Below are 21,276 nucleotides of genomic sequence, written 5' to 3'. Positions count from 1 at the left end.
AGAGCTGTGTGTCATCGGCATAGCAGTGATAGGAGAAGTCATGTGCCTGTATGATGGGACCCAGCGATGTAGTGTACGTGGAGAAGAGGAGGGGTCCAAGAACTGATCCCTGAGGAACTCCAGTGACCAGTTGATGTGGTTTGGATACCTCCCCTCCCCAGGCCACCCTGAAGGATCTACCGGTGAGAAAGGATTCAAACCAACGAAGTGGAATCCCAGTGATGCCCAGTGATGAGAGTGTAGACAGGAGAATCTGATGATTGACAGTGTCAAAAGCAGCAGAAAGATCCAGCAGAATGAGGACTGACGATTTGGAATCAGCCTTTGCAGTTCGCAGGGCTTCAGTGACTGAGAGTAGCGCAGTCTCTGTTAAATGGCCACTCCTGAAACCTGACTGTTTAGCATCCAATTTGTTGTACTGTGAAAGAAACCGCGAAAGCTGGTTGAAGACAACTCGTTCGAGTGTTTTCCCAATGAATGGAAGGAGAGAGACAGGTCTGTAGTTATCTAAAAGAGAAGCGTTTAATGTAGGTTTTTTGACCAGTGGGGTTACCTGAGCCTGCTTGAATGCTGTGGGGAAGATGCCTGTGAGGAGAGATGTGTTGATAATGTGTGTGAGTGCCGGTAAGAGTGTGGGAGAGATTGTTTGGAGAAGGTGTGAGGGGATCGGGTCGAGAGGACATGTTGTAGGATGGCTGGAGAGGAGAAGTTTGGATACTTCTGCCTCGGTGAGGGGACAGAAGGAGAAGATGGGAGTTAGAGCGGTGGATGTGGTTGATTGGAGGTCCTGTGGAGTTGAGAACTGGTTACTGATGGTTCTAGTTTTGTCTGTGAAATAAGAGGCAAAGTCATCAGCGGTTATCAAAGTGGTGGGAGGTGGAGGAGGGGGACAGAGGAGAGAATTAAATGTTCTGAATAGATCACGCATGTCTGGAGCGCTGGTGATCTTGTTGTGGAAATGTGAGGATTTGGCAGTGTGGACTTCAGTAGAGAAAGACTGAATATATTTGAGAACTTATTGTATCTGATTGTATTAGTCTTAGAGTGATAGTCAATGTAAAAAGAGCAAATGGGAGAAGCAGATGAACACAAAACAGCACAACAACATAAAGTTAAAGAGGGTAAACTTTATCATTCAGCTGAACTGTGATTGTATGTTTTAAACACTTCGGCTACCTTATATGTTCTTACTCTGCTCATGTAGCCTATTAAATGTGGTATCAGTTGTAGCCTATGACCTATTTCAGATGAGGCTGAAATTACAACACCAGTGGTTACATACACATATATTTAATAATTTGATCAAAATGATTGCTATACGGACAATTTAGTAGTCGCTGGATATTGGTAGGGACATGTCCCATAAGGCCCTACTGAATTATCTGTCTATATAGGCCTATGTAAGTAGACAAGGATTATAACAAATTGTGGCTTTTCTTAATAATTGCAAAAATGACTGTTCACCGAGAGCTTCATAGAAGTCTGTTTAGCGATAAGAGTGAGGAAGCTCAAGCTGATTTTTCAAAATGACAGTGGAATGTAATTTAGATCAGTATTTGTAACAGTAAAGCATAAAAATATTAGTGGTGGTAATGATAAACATTCAAATTCAGCACCATCATGAAAGACAACTGCATGCCTCTTTCTAAGAAATAAACTCTACCTTTTTGTTTCCATAGGTTCTTTTGTTTTCCAGCTTCTCACAAGCTATAATTAATTAAATGTCTGAGCCAGGGTTAAGCTAAAACTATTAATTTTTTTTAAAAATAAATCTAATCAAATATAAATAGTAGATGAAAAAGAAAACTTATTTCAGTTACTTGCCAGGGCAACATTTATAATTTCTGTGAAGTTTAAGTTGAAGCACAAAAATTGCTAAAATAAAACTGAAAACCTAAATAGTAATCATTACATTTTTTTTACAAAAGCACATAAAATTACCAAAACTTTAACAAAAATTTTAATAAAAACAAAGTATAAAAATAGCTCATTCAAAATATTAATAAAAACTAAAATGGTAGCCTATATAAATAATTTTCTGACAACAAAAGCACATTTATTTTCAGCCAGATACTTTAAAGATCAGGAATTAAAGTTTATTTCTTTAAGACCGAAAGGATATAAATTGCAGATAAATATTTATATATTTATATGGTTTTGTCTTTTGAATGGCTTTCTGTATAACCCTTCATTTCTATTGTGCTATTCTCATTTTGTGAATGTTGCATTTTTCTGATATAGCATCCACATTTCATTTTTGTGTTCAGCCCTCAGCAGAAAGCGCACGCCTGGCCCTTTAAATCCCGGCCACTTGACAGACAACCGCACCGACCAATCATAGCGCGTTATTCTGTGGGCGTGTCCAGCGCACACAAACACCCAATCGGAAATAGTACACGACACTCAGACCAACCTTTAGCTTAGCCTTTCAAACTCTTCCTTTATTCAGCTAGATTTGATTTGTATCGCTTCCGAGCCGGTTGTAATTAAGAAGCTGGAGGTGAATAACGCAGGACAGACAGTGGTGAAGGCTGACTGCTCATCCGAGCTCCGTGTTTAGAGATCAGGAGTGAATTTCATGTGTTAGCTCGAGCTGATCTCCAGTAGAATCAGCAGTCATGGGCTCCAGAGCTTCATCTTTACTCAGAGAAGAGGACATTGAAGAAATCAAGAAAGAAACTGGATGTGAGTAGCGGTTTCGGGTGGATTAATAGTGTGTCTGGGTTATATAGAGTTTGGATAGTGATGACACATGCGGTAATGGGAAGTATTTCATGTCCTGTGATGTGACATATGACTAAACCCCATCTAAAATTATTTTAGCTACTTCTTGTGTGCTTGCATTTTGTATGGCATCGTATTACGGTACTTGAGAGAGATAAGGGAAAATAACTTAGCTAGTGGAAACTCGTAAAATCTTGGGGAAACTGGTGAGCAGTTACAGGATCTAGGATACACCCCCTTATAGATGTATAATTAAAAAAAAAAATAGAGAAACTCAGAACATGATATGCCTCAACTACCTATATAACTAACCTGATTCAACTCATCTGCTGGTTGGAAGTTTCTTGGCCAGGTTTGAGAATCACTGATCTAAAGAGACTGGGTGGCCCCTGCTCTTATTTGGGGCTGATGATCTGGTGTGTGTGTGTGTGTGTGTGTTGTGATATGAGTGGGGTGTGTGTGTGTATTGAGGGGCAACAGATGAATATCTCTTGTCTTCAGAAGCTGCTGGTGTGTTTGTGTGTCAGAGTTGGTTTATTGCCACAGAAAACGTGTCTTAGAGGGAAGATCATATAAACAAGCATTACAGAATACATTTGTTTAATAACGCTTAAAATTGTGATTAGAAATATTGCAGTGCTATATATATATATTACACATGTATTAGTATAGTATATTAGGGAATGTTTTTCATGCTGTTTCTCACCAAATGAACACAACACATTTGTTTGCTTGTTGTTGTACAATAGATTAAAAATGTTTGACCGATGAAAATTATTGTAAAATGATCATTTTCACTCAGAAGGAAATGTTTCTCAGAAGAGTGTCCTGAGAGGGTAGAACTCATACAATACTGAATAAAACGATTTTAAAAGCAGTCATTTGTGACATTTTGAATGTATTAAAATTGTTGTTCATTGCTATGTGTTGTAATATTGGTGTTATTAAAAGAGAAAATGTATAAACCTATTTCTTTAGTGAAATCCAGAGAGCAGGAAAGCAAGCTTTGTTTTAATCTAAATTTTACAATAATTTGCATCTGTCAAACATCGTTTATTCATTTTAATAATAAAAAATGATATCGTTCCATGAAGAGCCTTTAACATCCATGGAAATGTTCCACTGCACAAAAGGTTCTTTATAGTGGAAAAAGGTTCTTCAGACTATTAAATTGTCCTTCACACTAAAAATAAATAAAATCTTTCTGTTCACTGAAAACCCAAAATTGTTCTTGTAGACTCTCACTGTGAACCCCCCCTTTTCAAACTGGGTGAAGTTATGCCTGCATCAGTGTTTGCATTGCACTAATGAAAATAATTAGATTTTAATGACACCGTTTGCACCTGTGCCGCTGCAGTTAGAGGTTTACGAAATGTTATGAGGGCCGAGCAGCATTTTCTGATCTCTGCCGTCTCAGTGCTTCGGCCTTCTGTACGGATGAACCACAGGGAGAGAAGCATCCACCCCCACCACATCTAGAAATACACTGGGGATATGCTTTATATTGGAGCTGTATGGGTTATATGTTAGTCTTTATTTTGCAGACCACAAACCAAGCTCAAAAGTTCTGCAGGCACCCTTTTTAGAAGTTTTGAATAGCTGTTAATATTCATACTTTCTAATGCCAAGATTTGTATGCATGTGTTTCATGACCTTTTTATAGATGCTTGTAAACCCAGATTTTACTACATTCCTTTAAAGCTACATAAAGTGCTCTGCTTCTTGTAATTGTCTGTTTTTTCCGCTCTCGTCCTGAAAAGAAAGCCTACTGGGCAGAAGCCAGCATTTCACACTGCTTCTCTTTATGTGGTTGTGTGACTGAACGACACTTTTGTGACTTCCTTCATCATGTGGGATGGTTATGTATTCATTCACCTCATTTACTTTAAATCTGTGGATGATGTTCCACTGATGTGGTCAGTAACTGGCTTTACTGCGGTACAATGGGAAAACCACTTTCCATTAATACTGTGCCAAAGCAGCTATTCTCTGGTGACCGGATGTTCCAGTTTACATGAATTTCTTTACTATTTTTTTTTAGTTTGGCTAAATTGTGTTGAAGTGAAGGAAAATTGTGATATAAGACTGTCACAATCTCCTCTCTAGTTTGAGAAATCTCTAGTGTGTTAGGTCATGCTGTTAAGCTTTAACCAGTACTGTCAAGCTGATGATCACATCTGTGACTTGAATGTTCACTGTTTTTAACCAGACCTTATTGTGTTTGTGTTTCCCAGTCTCCCACAGTCAGATCACCCGCCTCTACAGCCGCTTTCACAGTCTTGATAAAGGAGAAAACGGAGCGCTCAGGTACATGCAATGAGTTGGTTGAGTAACAATGAACTTTCACAGTGTGTTGTTGCAAGACCTTTGGCCCAAGAGGAAGCAGGTATTACACAAGTCTGCATGCTCGCTTTTAATGAACATCTTTTGATCGTTTCAGTTTGAATGTATTCTGGCTCTCTGGTAAACATTTACACCAGCCTCAGGCTCTGCAAGTTAATATGTTAAGGAATGGCTAGATCAGTGTTTGAGTTTTGACTACGAGGAAAAACTTCCTGCTGTTACACTGCTAAAAATAGGACTTTATTGTAAATATTCCTTGTAAAAGTGGGAGCTCAAGGACAGTTATGAAGCGTCTGTTTCCTTGTGCCAAAGTTGTTTGCGCCATGTCCTCATAAGTGACCTCTACACGCTGATTATGATCGATGAAAGGTTGTCATAAAGAAGATGAGAAAGCAGTAGCACAGTGGTGATGGTTAAAACCTGGTGATAAATCCAGCATTAATAGTGCATTTATGGCACATTTATCACAGACATCGTCCACAGATATTGCAGTATGTCTTACTGTTGTGCATTTGATACTTGAAATGGATTTGGTACCATTTCTAATTCAAGTTTAATGTCTCATCATAGATATAAACTATTGTGTATTTTGAAGGATTAAAACAAAATAAAGCCAAAAGTATTTTTTATTTTGTTTGTATTTTGTGAAAAGAACTGTATGCGCTACAAAATTGGTATAAAAAAAAAAAAAAAAAAAAATTAGCAACTTTTTTCCGCCAAAACTGTGACCAGGATTGGATTTAAAAAAAAAAAAAGGCAGTAAACAAGTTTATAATGTTGCAAACGTTTTCTATTTTAAATAAAAGCTGTTTTTTTATTCTTTCTACTCATCAAAGAACCTTGAAAAAAATGTATTTCCACGAAAAAAAAGCTACACACTTGCTTTTAACATGAATAATATGAAAATAAATGTTTGAGCAGAAAATCAACATATGTGACCCTGGACCACAAAACCAGTCATAAGGGTAAATTTTTCAAAATTGAGATTTATGCATCATCTGAAAGCTGAATAAATAAGCTTTCCATTGATGTATGGATTTGTTATGATAAGACAATATTTGGCTGAGATACAACTATTTGAAAATCTGGAATCTGAGGGTGCAAAAAAATCTAAATATTGAGAAAATCACCTTTAAAGTTGTTCAAATGAAGTTCTTAGCAATGCATATTACTAATCAAAAATGAAGTTTTTATATATTTACAGTAGAAAATTTACAAAATATCTTCATGGAACATGATCTTTACTTAATATCCTAATGATTTTTGTCATCAAATAATTTTGACCCATGCAATGTATTTTTGGCTATTGCTACAAATATACCCCAGCGACTTAAGACTGGTTTTGTGCTCCAGGGTCACATATTAGAATGATTTCTGAAGGATCATGTGATACTGAAGACTGAAGTAATGATGCTTAAAATTCAGCTTTGTGTCACAGAAATAAATTACATTTTTAAATCTATTCAAATAGATAACAGCTATTTTAAATTGTAATAATATTTCATATTAATTAAATTTTTACTGTATTTGTGCTCAAACAAATGCAGATTTGGTGAGCATAAGAGACTTCTTTCAAAACCCCCAAACTTTTGTATGGAAGTGTTTTGTAAAGCGTTTCTGTGACATGCCTTATGAAACTAACACCTTCTGTTTACCCAATATGCTGAAGTCACAGGTTGTGTTCTTGCTATAATTGTTTGTTTTAAATGGCAACATCCTCTGTGGTTTGAAACCAGCTGAGATGATGGTTAGTTCAACAAACTTCATCAGCAATATGGTTAATATAAAAAGAAAATCCAAAAGTGTTGATGACCTTCTATACTTGTTATCACCCTAAACATCCGTCAGGCTGAGATTAGAGACACCGGCTCTTGTTTGAACCATAAATAGTCTCAGAAATCAGGGTGAGGAGTGTATCCTCTGAATGTCGAGGTCACTTCATGACTTTCCTTATGCACGAGAAGGTTACTCCCAGAAATAATCCATTATGAAACTGCTTTTTCATTGTTGTAATGGGACTACAGATCTAATTGAGAACGGTAATTATCACACAGTATCCATTATTACTCGTACTCGCCATATAAAGAGGGGTAGACGTCAAAGTATCCTTTTAACAAGTCCTATTTCCACAGAATTAGGGATGGGCTTTCCTGCTTTATTACATGTTACACGATCCAATGTCAACCCAAGAGCACAGAGAGACGTGCGCAGGCTGAAAAACTCTTACTGGCTCAGAGTAAAAAGCCACGTCAGGTGTTTCTGCAGGTTTACATTTCACTAGGAACAGCTGCTTTTCATTCGAGAAAGACAGTTTTATAAGAATAATCATAGTCTTATTAAATAAGGATGGTCTCTCATGTTACTTTATACACCTGGCTAGTTTCTGTAGGTGCATCTGTGTGCAAAACCTGAAATTTATCTGAAATGCATACTAACCCCTACCTCCCTCTCTCTCTTTATCTCCTCCTCAGCCGAGAAGACTTCCAGAGGATTCCTGAGTTGGCCATAAATCCTCTCGGTGATCGGATAATTAATGCCTTCTTCCCAGAGGGGTGAGGAACATGCCATAAGACATTTGAAACAGCAGATAGATCTTTTATTGCACCAGTATTTGTACTGCATACAGATTGGATTTAATGTTTTTTTTCTACTTGTTCAAAGAACATGGTGCACAAATGAAAGAAAACTATTAAATGGTAAAGAAAAGACAAAATGGGTAATAATAAAATAAGAAATATGTGTCTGTATTTCACGCCAAAAGCAAAACAATAAAAAATATATATTATATACATATATACATATATATTGTTTTGCATTGTGACACAGTTTTCATGACAAATATGTTTTAATTATGAATATGTATTTAGACACTACTGTTCAAAAGTTTGAGGGTTGGGTAAGATTTTTTATTTTTTTTTGTATGTTTTAAGAAAAAAGAACCAAGACTGCATTTATTTAATATAAATATGGTAAAAACTGTAATATTGTGAAATATTACAACTTTGTGTGACGACAAAACTGAATTTTCAGCATCATTACTCCAGGCTTCAGTGTCACATGATCCTTCAGAAATCAGTCTAATATGCTGATTTACTGCTTAAGGAAAAAATCGTATTAATATCAATCAATATATAATCACAATGCATTATGATTTTAAAACGGGTTTCATTTTCCCTATGCAAAATTATTTTAGTTTTTTGTTTGTTTTGCTTTTTCTTTTTGCTTTTGAGGGCAAATTCTTGATCGTTTTCAGAAGATTTGTCTCAGTTTCTCAGAGAATGTTGTTTCCGTATCAGTGTTTGTGTGGATTTTTGGCTGTAATAATGTAACTGTATGATATAACGTTCAGTAACTTCTGCAAACTCTATCATTACTGTCTCAAAACACACAGCATGTGGGTAGTGTGTTTCTTCTTGGTTTGAATGTTTCCATGCCATCAAATTCCTTAAAGTATGAAGAAACCACCTTGAGGCCATGTCAGTGAAAAACATTGTGAAGTCTAAAGTAGGACAGCGGCTTCCATGTTTTGGCATCAGGGAGCTTGTCTGGTGCAGCGTCTGGCCCTATAGAGATTAAAACCATATCAGTCAACCACTAGTGTGAATCTGATTAAACACAACATCAGTTTTAAAGTCTTTTGTGTGTGTGTGTGTGTGTGTGTGTGTCTCTCTCTCTCTCATGTATTTCAGTGAGGATCAGGTGAACTTTAGGGGCTTCATGAGGACTCTGGCTCACTTTCGTCCTGTGGAGGATAACGAGAAAAACAAAAACCTGACTTCTGGCGAGCCGCTCAACAGCAGGGCCAACAAACTCCTCTGTGAGTCCAGCTCAAACACCTCTCATATTAATGTCAAGTTTTTCTTTGTGTCCACAAAAATATCGAGCAGCACAACTGTTGCCAACATTAATAAGAAGAAGAAATGTTTCTTGAGCAGCGAAGTAGCATATTAGAACACTGAAGACTGGAGAAAACGGAGAACCATTTTTAACATGGTAGTAATGTTCACGGGGATCTCCATCAACAGTTTTAAAGTGCCCCTATTATGGATTTTTGAAAATGAGCTTTCATACAGTGTGTAACACAGCTCTAAGTGAATGAAAACATCCTGCAAAGTTTAAAATCTGAAAGTGCACCGTGTATAAAGTTATTGTCTCTCAAAAGAAAGAGTCGACTCGTTTCAATGATTCAGAGTCGTTTTTAAACCGATTCCCAAGCAGTTTCATGTTGACATTAAATATTAGCATATTGCCCGCCCACTTGTTGCGCAGCACAGACCTGGGAAAACTTGATTTTAGTGTTGGTCTGAATGAAAATGCAAATTCATTATTTGCCACTGGGTGTCGCTTTTGGAGCAGTAATGTTGCGTCACGCAAAGGAGGGGTTTGGAAAAATGAATCGTTGAGCGAATCGTTTGGGAGTCGTTGAGCAATGAAACAATGACAATGAAAGTGTTTTTTGACCTTGCATGCATGTCAACCTGTTGTCGGAGACTCCCAAAACCAAAATATGAACCTTTCATAACCCATAATTGGGGCACTTTAAATGACACATTTTTAAATACCATCTTAAACTAAGTTTGAAGAGTCTCAAGACAATGAATGATTATGAAACTCATTTATTTGGCCATTAAAAAACTTAATGGCCAAATAAACGATGCATTAAAAGCTTTCAAGAATGGAGCAGTCCATCATTTTTATTTGAGTATCATCTAAGCATTTAAAAGCAGGCAAAATGTCGTTTCCAAAAGGGCTTGAACTGATCCTGGTCTTAAACTTCCTTGCTCTTTTTAAGGATCCTGTAAAACATGCTTTAGCTGCTCTTAATCTCTGCCAGAAAACCTGTTCTCTGTTACCAGGCCTTGCAGTGTGTTCATGTAGCACAAAGTGTTGCGACTTAAAGCTTTTAATAATATTTAGTTTTTCTCTTCGCAGTCGCTTTTCGGCTATACGACCTTGACAGAGACGACAAGATCTCTAGAGATGAACTGCTACAGGTAAGAGAATCATGCTTAATGCACAACAGAAAACCGCTACACCTGTCTCTGACACAGGAGACACAAGAATGTTCTGTACCGTCTGAACAATGAGGCACTGACTCACCTACCCTTGCCTTCTGAAACCAGCTATTCATATTCACAGAAGACTCTCTGTTAGACTGGGAAACCCCGTTACTGCTGGATTTCAGAAGATCAGGTTTAAGGGACTTACTTCAGGGATATTATTTTTACTTTCCTATGAGACATTGGAAATGGAATTAATTGAACATGCAAAATGTATAAACCTGGTTTAAACTGTTGTGTCATAAATGAACGCAGATGTTAATATAGCTACAAAATACTTCTGAATTATTATTGCAGTGTGTAATCTTTCCACAAGCTCAATCCTTCTATTGATAGGGAATATTTATTTATTTTAAGAAATCCCTTTAGTTTTACCCCTTAAATTTAACAATATATTTTTATTCACTTATAGTCAGATTTCTTTTTTAGTTGCTTAGTTTTTGCTGACTTTATTCCACTCTGAGATTGTTAGAATTTCACATGCCATTTTTTTCCTTCACATATAAAATAATAAACAGCACTTAAACAGGATTGTCGTTCCCAATAGTTGTTAACTGTCCCATCTTGAATAAAGCCTCGTTATAAAGCATCTGTACATTTTTTTTTTTTTTGGTAGATTCACAAATCAAACCACACTGAAATAAACAGTCAAGACGAGTATAAAATGATAATTGATAAAGAGATATTGTTAAAAATAAACTTTAGCCACTCATTTTTTGGGGTTAAAATTCTAAGGAAGGATATGCAATGTGACATAATATAAATAATTGTATCTAGCATACTTATATTACTTTACTATTACTGGGTGGGTCAACACTGAATAGGCATGGACATGTTATGATTGCATTTTAATTATTCAGAATTCTAACAATATAAAATCTAGCATGAACCTTGTTTGCAGGTTTGTTTCAGTAGATGGTCTTTTTGAACCTCAGGAGATCAAAACAAATTTAATTTCACATGAAATAAGTGATTAGGGAATCAGTCTGCTATTGAGCCACTTGATGGCACCAGATAATAATGTAAAAAATCGAAATAAAGCAGAGACGTTTGTGTTTTCCAGGTTTTGAGGATGATGGTGGGCGTGAATATTTCTGATGAACAACTTGGAAGCATTGCAGACAGAACCATCCAGGAAGCTGACACTAATGGAGACATGTGTATCTCCTTCAGCGAGTTCACCAAGGTAATGCCTGGAAATGCAGTGCAGTATGTGTGTTCCACGTCAGGGAATAGTCCACCCAAAAATGAAAACTAGCTGAAAGTTTACTTGCTCTCAGACCATCCAAAGCCGCTTTTCCACCGAAATTACCTGGGACAATTTGTCCCTTGGCTACCGCAATTTTCCTGACTGTACAATTAGACAAATATATCAAACACCACTGCGTTTTCATTTAAACATATTAATATAGCCACGGAAATTAAACAAAATATTACATCAAACAGGTCCGTGTACCTTCAGATAATTCGTTTTTTGATTTAATATGGAAATCTGAAAAATTTAAAAAATTCATTTAATTTTTCATTTGTTCAAACAAAACGAAAAATGCAAGAATTCGGCTTCATTTTTCGCTTTTACGTTCAGGGTCAGAAACAGATAACGGAAAACTTGAATATTCGATCTCAACAAGTTGGCGGAGTGAAACACCCCTCTCTGCTGATTGGTCAACCAAACATTACAACATAATAATAGTCCTCCGCTTCTATAGATTCTTAACATGTTTATTTCTACTACATTTTATTTCTTTCTCTTCATCAAACCATACTGAGTCCTCTGGCACACCGCCTGTTTTATTATAGTTATCCACCTATCAAAACCTGTGTGGCAAAGCTGCACGACGCACTGCAGCGCGGGGAAAATGTATTGTAGTTCAGCGCAGACCGGTATCAATGTATGTGAACATACACAGGAGTCATAACTTTTGTTTTAGACAATACGCTGCGTTTTGGACAATGGAGGAACCTAAATAATATGATAGATATGAAAAGAAATTACTTTGTGTAATTTACCTTCACAGCACATCTATTAGCCTAGCTATTTTTCTATTTTGAGTTTTATTCATAGAGCACTTTATTGGAAATCATATGTTGTTATCCCACTGACAGTGCTGTTTTAGTGAAATGTGAATTTGACGTCATGATTTGAAGGTGAACTAGTTTGAGTTATAATGACATATACAAACTGGAGGATTACACGGGAGTGGGTTGTCAAACCTCTCCCATCCCACTCCCACACAAAAAACAAAAAGTCCCATCCCACTCCCACAAGGTCCCGTCTCGTCCCATTCCAGTCTCAGAAGAATGACCTCCATTTCCTCCCACACCCATATTTTTTGTTATTGTCCGGAATCTGTCAGTTACAGTAAAAATACAGAACAGATCACAGCATGTCCACCTTCCAAAAATCCAAAATGTAGTTTTATTTTATTGAACTGAAAGCCAGCTTAAACAATGCCAAATATTAACAACAAAACTATTTTTGATACACAGAGTTTCGAAGTTTCCCACAGAGACCTAGACGGCAGAAAGCCATCCTGTTTGCTTTAATTATTTTACAGAAGCGCAACATTTCGTTGTTATTCTGAGTGCACAGCTATTTTCTTTTTTTTTCTTTTTTTTCATATTTAATGTTAAATTCTTACATCAAATAAATTACAATATGACAATAGGCTTTTACCAATTAAATCAGTATTCAGTGATATAGAACCTGCGTCTGAAGATGCTTTAAGTTTAATGCTGATAAGATCGTATATTTACAGCGCAATAACAAATGTATAATGAAATTAGATTAATGTTTTAATACAGAAATTAAAACTAAATGAAATACTTGAATTAGGAAAGTAATATCGCCACTAGTTATCGCTCAACGGTTCTGTAATTTAGTTGGCAGAGAAAATAAAAAAATTTTGTATGCCATCAGTTAGCTGGCCAATACTCAATATTAATTAAATAAACTCCGCTTATTGTCTAAAACTACATATGTTCACATAAATTTGTAGAGATCTGCACTAATACAGTCTCCCGCGCTGCACTGCGTTGTGCAGTTTTGCCACACACATTTTAATAGGTGGTTAGCTATAATAAATCAGGCGGCCGTGCAAAAGATGTGGCTAGTAGGTAGTTACACAAAGAAAGCTCTGTCTAGGTTCTGCCTCGGTACGGTTTGTGTCAAGCCATTCCTTAATCTGGCTGTTTGATGAAGAGAAAGAGATAAAATGTAGTAGAAATAAACACGTTAAGAATCCATAGTGGAGGACTCCTTATTATGTTTTTCAGGGGTGTTTCACTCCACCCACTTATAGAGATTGAAGTAGTTTATCTGTTTTCTGTCCCTGAATGGAAAAACGAAAAATGTGCCTTTTTTTCATTTTTCAGATATCAATATTAAATCAAAAAACGAATTATCCGAAGGTACACAGACCCAAACAGCATTGCCTCTTTTCATTTTACCATATTAATAGATTAATAGAATAAAGACCAAAGATTACCTGGTAGATTTACCCAAAGTGAATTATACCACTACAGAGACATCAGAGCCAACGGAAAATGTCAGAAGGACTAGCCGAGGTTATGCTCCTCTCTTCGGGATACATGAGCATTTGTAATCGGTGATCGTCTCCGAAATCGGCGAAGCACATTTTCAAATAGGCGCTGTCTTTATAAATAAACCACAGATTTGAGTTTTAAACAACTACATTCTTGCCTGAAATACTTTTAAAACTACATTTCATGACACAATAACAGTATAATATTTTTTAAAATTCTGCAAATATACAGTGCTGCGTGAACTCAACCAATCAGTATGCTCAGTGCCCAAGTCCCGCCCCCGAAAGTTCCGGACCTTTGAAAAAGTACTACCTCACCAGCAGGTACTTTCTGCAAGTATAGGTCTCTGCAGCAAAGTAATGGGAGTTACCAGATCGGGGCGTTTTTCGACCATGTTACCTGATTGGCTGGCATCATAGTAATGGTAGGTTTAGGGGTGGGGTTAGGTCAGGGGATCATTTTGATTGCATGATTTAGAAACACCCAGCAGTTTGAAAACGCCCAGAAATTCAGAAACGCCCACTTTTGCTCTACAGAGACCTCAATCTCACTTTCTGAGGGCCAAATTTGGACCCGGAACTTTATTTAGATCCTGTTTCAAACACACAGAGTACTGGCCCTGCGGTGGAAAAGTGGCTCAAGATGAACATGAGTTAATTTTTTCATCTGAAATGATCTGGAGAAATTTACCAGTACCTCACCAGTAAATCATCTGCAGTGAATGGGTGCCGTCAGAATGAGAGTCCACACAGTTGATAAAAACATCACAATAATCCACATCACTCCAGTCCATCAATAAATATCTTGTGAAGTGTGAAACAAATCCATTGTAAAAGCGCTTTAATGTAAAACCAAAAATAAGTCCATAATTTATTAATAGCACTTCTTCCAGTGAAAAAGTTAATCATCTATTGTCCTTTCATATCAAAATCCACCAGAATATTTGGTGTTTGATCTGAACATATTTCTCTCCTGATCCAGGCAATATTATGGATTGATTAATTTTCAACTGGAAGCAGCAGAAGTTAAAAACATCTTGATGGATTTGATCATTACAGACATGCAGCGTTTGACTTCACAAGACATTAATTGATGGACTGGAGTGGTGTGGATTACTTGTGTGTTATTGTGTTGTTTTTATCAGCTGTTTGGACTGACGGCACCCATTCACTGCAGAGGATCCATTGGTGAGCAAGTGATGCAATGCTAAATTGTTCCCTTTTGGCTCAGGAAAGCAACAATAACATGAAAGTGATTAAATGATTTCAAAGTTTTTGAGTGATTTATTCATTTTCAAACACCCTGTTTCGATCCTCAGGTATTGGAAAAAGTGGATGTCGAACAGAAGATGAGCATCCGCTTCCTTCACTGAAAACCAAACGCGTTCTGAACTCTGATTGGAGACCATCAGTGTCAATAGAAATAGAAATATTGACATTCTGGATCTTCTCTCTGTGGGCTGATTCATCCTTTATAAACAGGATCATGTTGTCATGGTTATGTTTGTTCCAATCATCTATCACTCTTGAGTTGCTGTTGCACTAGAAGGTGCCTTCACTATTCTCAAAATTCAGAGTGCTAAATAATTTTTATTCCAGCTGTGAAAGCAGCTGATTAAAACTTTCCAAATTTCAAAATGATATTTCGCCCCACAAAAATACCTCATTGTAAGGGTGGATAAGGGTGTTTTCATTCTCGTAATGTATCTTGCGTCAACACATAAAAGGGAGTGAAATGGCTGAACGCCTCTTAACTCTGAAAAATATATTTTTCACTGAATTTGAGTGGCTTAAATGCCTAATAAACAGAAGAGAAGCAGTTCAGTTGAGTGCAAGTATATATCTTGCAATTATGACTACTTTTCTCAGAATTTTAAGATATAATCTTGCAAATGTATGTTATAAAGTCCAGTTCTGAGGGGAAAGAGCTGTTTTCTTACAATTGTTGCAATTCTGAGGGGAAAAAAGTCAGAATTACCTTTTTAGTTTTTATTCAGTGGCAGAAACAGGCTTCCATACAGAACATTTAACAATATGACAAAGTTACCCTTTAGCGACACTACAATATTTTGAACTCACCTCCTTCAGAAAATGTAAAAATCTTTGCAATTCTGTTTAGTGGTGCAGAAATGACTCCATTCGCCTCTTCAGCTCTCATTCATTCGGTCCAATCGGTTTGTAAATTGATTTAGTGTTGGGTGTGATTTGTGCTATCTGACGTATGTTCTCAGAATTGCCATGCATCATTATTTATAAGAAGGGTACTTGAAGCCAAACGTTACTCAAATATTTGTCCGTTGATTGAACAGTTAAGTTGATCAGGGTGGCAACAACAGTTGCATTTTAATGCTTTTTTGTCTTTGCTTTATAGATATATGAACAAAATCAAAGTTATGTGCCCGTGTCCTTGACGGATGTAAACACTGATTGTCGATTATCAATGCTACGAATAAATCCACGTATCGTACACAGATACTTCTTCAGTGCTTCTTGCGGATTCTTGCTTTATGTACAGATTTCTTGAATGCGTTTGACTCGGAGTTGGAGTGTGAAAGGTTTTCATAGCCTTTCTTGTGAACAAAAAATAAATGAACTCATTCAATGTGGCGTCATAATCATGAAATACACTTGAGACGTGGACTTCAAGTGACATGATTCCCTGGTGTTTTGTGGTGCAACTGTCTCTGGTGCGACAGACTAAACAAAATCCAAATAATTGTGGGTGCAGTAGGATGCTCATAATGAAAACTAGCTTTTGTAGGATTTAAAAGCAGAATGTTAAGCGTTTGCGTATTTTAAAGCGCTTGCAACATTATTTGGAAATGAAATGTTCAGTTGAACTATGAAGTTGTCTTGAGAAAAGATGGATAAAAATGTCTGTGTAATTTCCTTGGTATCCATTGTGACGGCACTTATTTTTATTTTTACACAGTTCTGAGTATTATCAAGACCAATACTTCCAATACAAATACTGATCATTTTTTTTTGTGATTTCTATGTATAAAATTTCAGCTATTTTACATTGTATTAAAAGCTGTCATCGTTAACAGTTAAATAGCAAAGTATGAGACAACAAAATCCAATCATTTGAAGGACAGAAGGCATTTAGTAGATTGTGTACAACAGAAATGTCCTTGTCTAGTATGATATTGTGGGCGTCACAGGGTAAAAGTCAACATCCAGATTAGGTCAAAAGGAACATGGTTGCGTTTCTATAAAGCATCATGAGATAAGTTGATCATAGAGACGATTGGTGGCAATGAATCTATAATCCATTTAGACTTACAATGCTTCTGAGAAACGCAGCCCAGATTTTTGATATGGAAACTGGGGATGTTTTCTGTTTTATTATCTAAAAATGTACAAATTGAGGGAAGAAAAAAGATGGTATTTTTAAACGTTGAGGGTTCCAAGTAAAGCCAAGCCACCTTTATTTATATAGTGCTTATACAATACTGATTGTGTCGAGGCAGCTTTACTGTGTCAACAGGAAAATAGTTTGTCAATAACGCAAGAGGACAATGACAGTCATTTTTCCAGCTAAAGTCAATTCAGTTCAGCTCTCTTCCAATATGTATGTGCAATCAGTCAAACGTCCCCAACTAAGCAAGCCAAAGGTGACAAGCGGCAAGGAACCGAAACTCCATCTGGTGACAGAATGAAGAAAAAACCTGGCTCAGTCAGGGGCCAGTTCCATAAACTAGTATTATAATTAGTAATTATTAATAATTAGTAATTATTAAGCATAATGTTTTAATACAATGAAAAAAATAGTAAAGAGTAAGCACATATCAAAACAGTATACAACAACAAACAAAAATATATATATACAGTGGTGTGAAAAAGTGTTGCCCCCCTTCCTGATTTTTTTTGCATGTTTGTCATACTTTAATGTTTCAGATCATCAAACAAATTTAAATATTAATCAAAGATAACACAAGTAAACACAACATGCAGTTTTTGAATGAAGTTTTTTATTATGAAGGGAAAACAAAATCCAAACCCACATGGCCCTGTGTGAAAAAGTGCTTGCCCCCTAAACCTAATAACTGGTTGGGCCACCCTTAGCAGCAACAACTGCAATGAGTCTGTTACAGCGCTGTGGAGGAATTTTGGCCCACTCATCTCGGCAGAATTGTTGTAATTCAGCCACATTGGAGGGGTTTCGAGCATGAACTGCCTTTTTAAGGTCATGCCACAGCATCTCAATAGGATTCAGGTCAGGACTTTGACTAGGCCACTCCAAAGTCTTCATTTTGTTTTTCTTCAGCCATTCAGAGGTGGATTTGCTGGTGTGTTTTGGACCATTGTCCTGCTGCAGAACCCAAGTTCGCTTCAGCTTGAGGTCACGAACAGATGGCCGGACATTGTCCTTCAGGATTTTTTGGTAGACAGCTGAATTCATGGTTCCATTTATCACAGCAAGTCTTCCAGGTCCTGAAGCAGCAAAACAGCCCCAGACCATCTATTTTACTGTTCTACCATATTTTACTGCTGGTATGATGTTCTTTTTCTGAAATGCTGTTACTTTTACGCCAGATGTAATGGGACACACACCTTCCAAAAAGTTAAACTTTTGTCTCGTCAGTCCACAGACTGAGTATTTTCCCAAAAGTCTTGGTGATCATCAGATGTTTTCTGGCAAAACTGAGACGAGCCTTTATGCTCTTTTTGCTCAGCAGCGGTTTTCGTCTTGGAACTCTGCCATGCAGGCCATTTTTGCCCAGTCTCTTTCTTATGGTGGAGTCATGAACACTGACCTTAACTGAGGCAAGTGAGGCCTGCAGTTCTTTATATATTGTTGTGGGTTTTTTATGACCTCTTGGATGAGTCGTCGCTGCGCTCTTGGGGTAATTTTGGTCGGCCGGCCACTCCCGGGAAGGTTCACCACTGTTCCATGTTTTCTCCATTTGTGGATAATGGCTCTCACTGTGGTTCGCTGGAGTCCCAAAGCTTTAAAAATGGCTTTATAATATTTTCCAGACTGATAGATCTCCATTACTTCCTTTCTGATTTGTTCCTGAATTTCTTTGGCTCTCAACATGTGTAACTTTTGAGGATCTTTCGGTCTATTTCACTTCTTCTTCTTCTTCTTCTTAAGCGTTTTTGGCGGTTGCTTTACCGGTGCTTTACCGCCACCTGATTACAATGTGTACATAAACGATTTGTGTGCTTACCTATTAAATGCAGAGTCTTATTGAGTCCTGTATGCCCTATTCTGAGACGAGTAATAACTGTTTCCTCCCTCCGATTTTTACCCATTTCTCTTCCTACACCGTATCCCAGTACATGCCTTCCTTGCTTTTGCATCTCCTATCCCTACAAAACTCCTAAAATTTGATTTATTATGTTCCCAACACTCTTGTACTATTGCCTTTGTAGGGTGTAACTCATAATGCCCTTGTATGCTCACCCAGTACACAAGTTTAAGTCTTCTAATGCTTAGTGGCGTCTACTTCACTTTGTCAGGCAGGTCCTATTTAAGGGATTTCTTGATTGTGGTGTGGCTAGAGAAACTGAACTCACTTTTGGGCAAACACTTTTTCACACAGGGCCATGTGGGTTTGGATTTTGTTTTCCCTTCATAAAAAAAAACCTTCATTTAAAAAGCTGCATGTTGTGTTTACTTGTGTTATCTTGGATTAATATTTAAATTTGTTGTGACAAACATGCAAAATAATAAATAAATCAGGAAGAGGGCCAACACTTTTTCACACCACTGTGTATACACACACACACACACACATATATATATATGTATGTACGTGTGTGTGTGTGTGTATATGTGTGTGTGTATATATATATATACTGCCCGTCCAAAAAAAAAGTCGCCACCTGGATTTAACTAAGCAAATAGGTAAGATCCTCCCATTGGATAATTACTGCATGGATGATTGTGTTATTTGCCCAAAGACTGAGGTCAGCTGACTACCTGAATATACTGAATGACCAGGTTATTCCATCAATGAATTTTTTTCTTCCCTGATGGCACGGGCACATTCCAAGATGAATGCCAGGATTCATTGGGCTCAAATTGTGAAAGAGTGGTTCAGGGAGCATGAGACATCATTTTCACACACCACAGACGTATTGACCACAGGCCACCACAGAGTCCAGAGTCAGACCTTAACCCCACTGAGAATCTTTGGGATGTGCTGGAGAAGACTTTGCGCAGCGGTCCGACTCTCCCATCATCAATACAAGACCTTGGCGAAAAATTAATGCAACTCTGGATGGGAATAAATGTTGTGCCATTGCAGAAGCTTATTGAAATTATGCCCACGGCGAATGCAGTCAAAGCTAAAGGCGGTCCAACGAAATAGAGCATTTGTTTGTTTTTTTTTGGACAGTGTATATATACATATATAAGATTATTATACGATAAAACTTGAACAAACATTTTAACATTTTCTTATTGTATTAACATTTTCATTTTCACAAACTGAATATACTGTATACTGTAATTATAACTTATACAGTTATAACTTACAAAGTTTATGATGATAACTGCTAAAAGAGCAATTTCCTTAGACTATTGTATTGAGGAGACCTACACAAAGCAGACTCCTGGTGATAATCAGGTTCCCAAGCACCCATTCATCTATTGTCCTGTGCCAGACGTGTTGTAAACTGCCCCATTTATGCTTCTTTGTCCTCGCCCTGCTCACATTCTCACTCTTACCCTGTGTGAAACACATCGATATTCCCTAATCAATATTCTTTTGTCTTCAATTTTGACATTTACATGTGAAAAACAATCCGCCCCATCAACATCAGCCTCTATTCTGCATCTACACATCATTGCCTTTGTAATGTCAGTCTAGATGATTTAATCTGCAAGTCATTTTAGAATTTTCATGTCTTTTGTATAATTCTGTTTTTAAATGCTGTGGTTCCATATGGGCTACTATTTTTATGACTAGTAATATAGCTGTAGGCCAAACTGACTGTTTTTATTACCATTTTCCCAAAAATCACACTATGATTAACCACTACAAATAGCAAACGGATCAAAACAGTATTTTAGCTAAATTTAATTTACAAAAACACAGTACAAAAATAAATATGAGAACATGATGAATAAAACTGTATTTAACATTTTCTAGTTTGAAACCCTGGAGCACAAAACCAGTCATAAATCATATATATATTTATAGCAATAGCCAACAATGCACTGAATGGGTCAAAATGATCCATTTTTCTTTTATGCCAAAAATCATTAGGTTATTAAGTAAAGATCATGCTCCATGAAGGTATTTTGTAAATTTCCTACTTTAAATATATCAAAACTTCATTTTTGATTAGTAACATACATTGCTAAGAACTTCATTTGGACAACTTTAAAGGCGATTTTCTCAATATTTGGATTTTTTGCACCCTCAGATTCCAGATTTTCAAATAGTTGTATCTCAGCCAAATATTGTCCTATACTAATACACCATACATCAATGGAAAGCTTATTTATTCAGCTTATCTCAATTCTTATGGCTGGTTTTGTGGTCCACATTTTAATTTTCACTAAATGTGAATATGCTGTGTACAGTAATTGCAGCTCTTTTACAAATGTAACCTTTATAACGTGCTTGATCAGTCAGCTAGTATAT

The 21,276-nt window shown here is 36.8% G+C and overlaps 1 protein-coding gene across 2 annotated transcripts; it reads left to right on the top strand.

Moving 5' to 3' along the window:
* Nucleotides 1-2,364: 2,364 nt before the first annotated feature.
* On the top strand, nucleotides 2,365-16,653 carry LOC306884607 (calcineurin B homologous protein 1). 2 transcript variants are annotated; one of them, XM_079440608.1, is made up of 7 exons: nucleotides 2,368-2,685; nucleotides 4,959-5,031; nucleotides 7,539-7,619; nucleotides 8,757-8,884; nucleotides 10,000-10,061; nucleotides 11,191-11,313; nucleotides 14,992-16,653. In XM_079440608.1, the coding sequence occupies exons 1-7, from the start codon at nucleotides 2,619-2,621 to the stop codon at nucleotides 15,043-15,045; spliced, it is 588 nt and encodes a 195-aa protein (XP_079296734.1). In that variant the 5' UTR covers nucleotides 2,368-2,618; the 3' UTR covers nucleotides 15,046-16,653. The 2 variants fall into 2 exon arrangements, with proteins under 2 accessions (XP_079296735.1, XP_079296734.1); XM_079440609.1 differs by lacking the exon at nucleotides 7,539-7,619 and having other exon boundaries at nucleotides 2,365-2,685; nucleotides 14,992-16,647.
* Nucleotides 16,654-21,276: the final 4,623 nt, after the last annotated feature.

This window comes from Barbus barbus (assembly GCF_936440315.1).
Source record: "Barbus barbus genome assembly, chromosome: 18".
Classification (NCBI taxonomy): Eukaryota; Metazoa; Chordata; class Actinopteri; order Cypriniformes; family Cyprinidae; genus Barbus; species Barbus barbus.
Note: the sequence above shows the minus strand (reverse complement) of the source record. Positions and strands in the feature narration are given on the sequence as shown.

Bases quoted from the DNA above. Each gene is read 5' to 3' on its own strand.
- LOC306884607 (XM_079440608.1), top strand. From the start codon at position 2,619: ATGGGCTCCAGAGCTTCATCTTTACTCAGAGAAGAGGACATTGAAGAA. The intron at 8,885-9,999 runs GTGAGTCCAGCT...TTCTCTTCGCAG, and splicing joins CAGGGCCAACAAACTCCTCT to TCGCTTTTCGGCTATACGAC. The intron at 11,314-14,991 runs GTAATGCCTGGA...TTCGATCCTCAG, and splicing joins CCTTCAGCGAGTTCACCAAG to GTATTGGAAAAAGTGGATGT.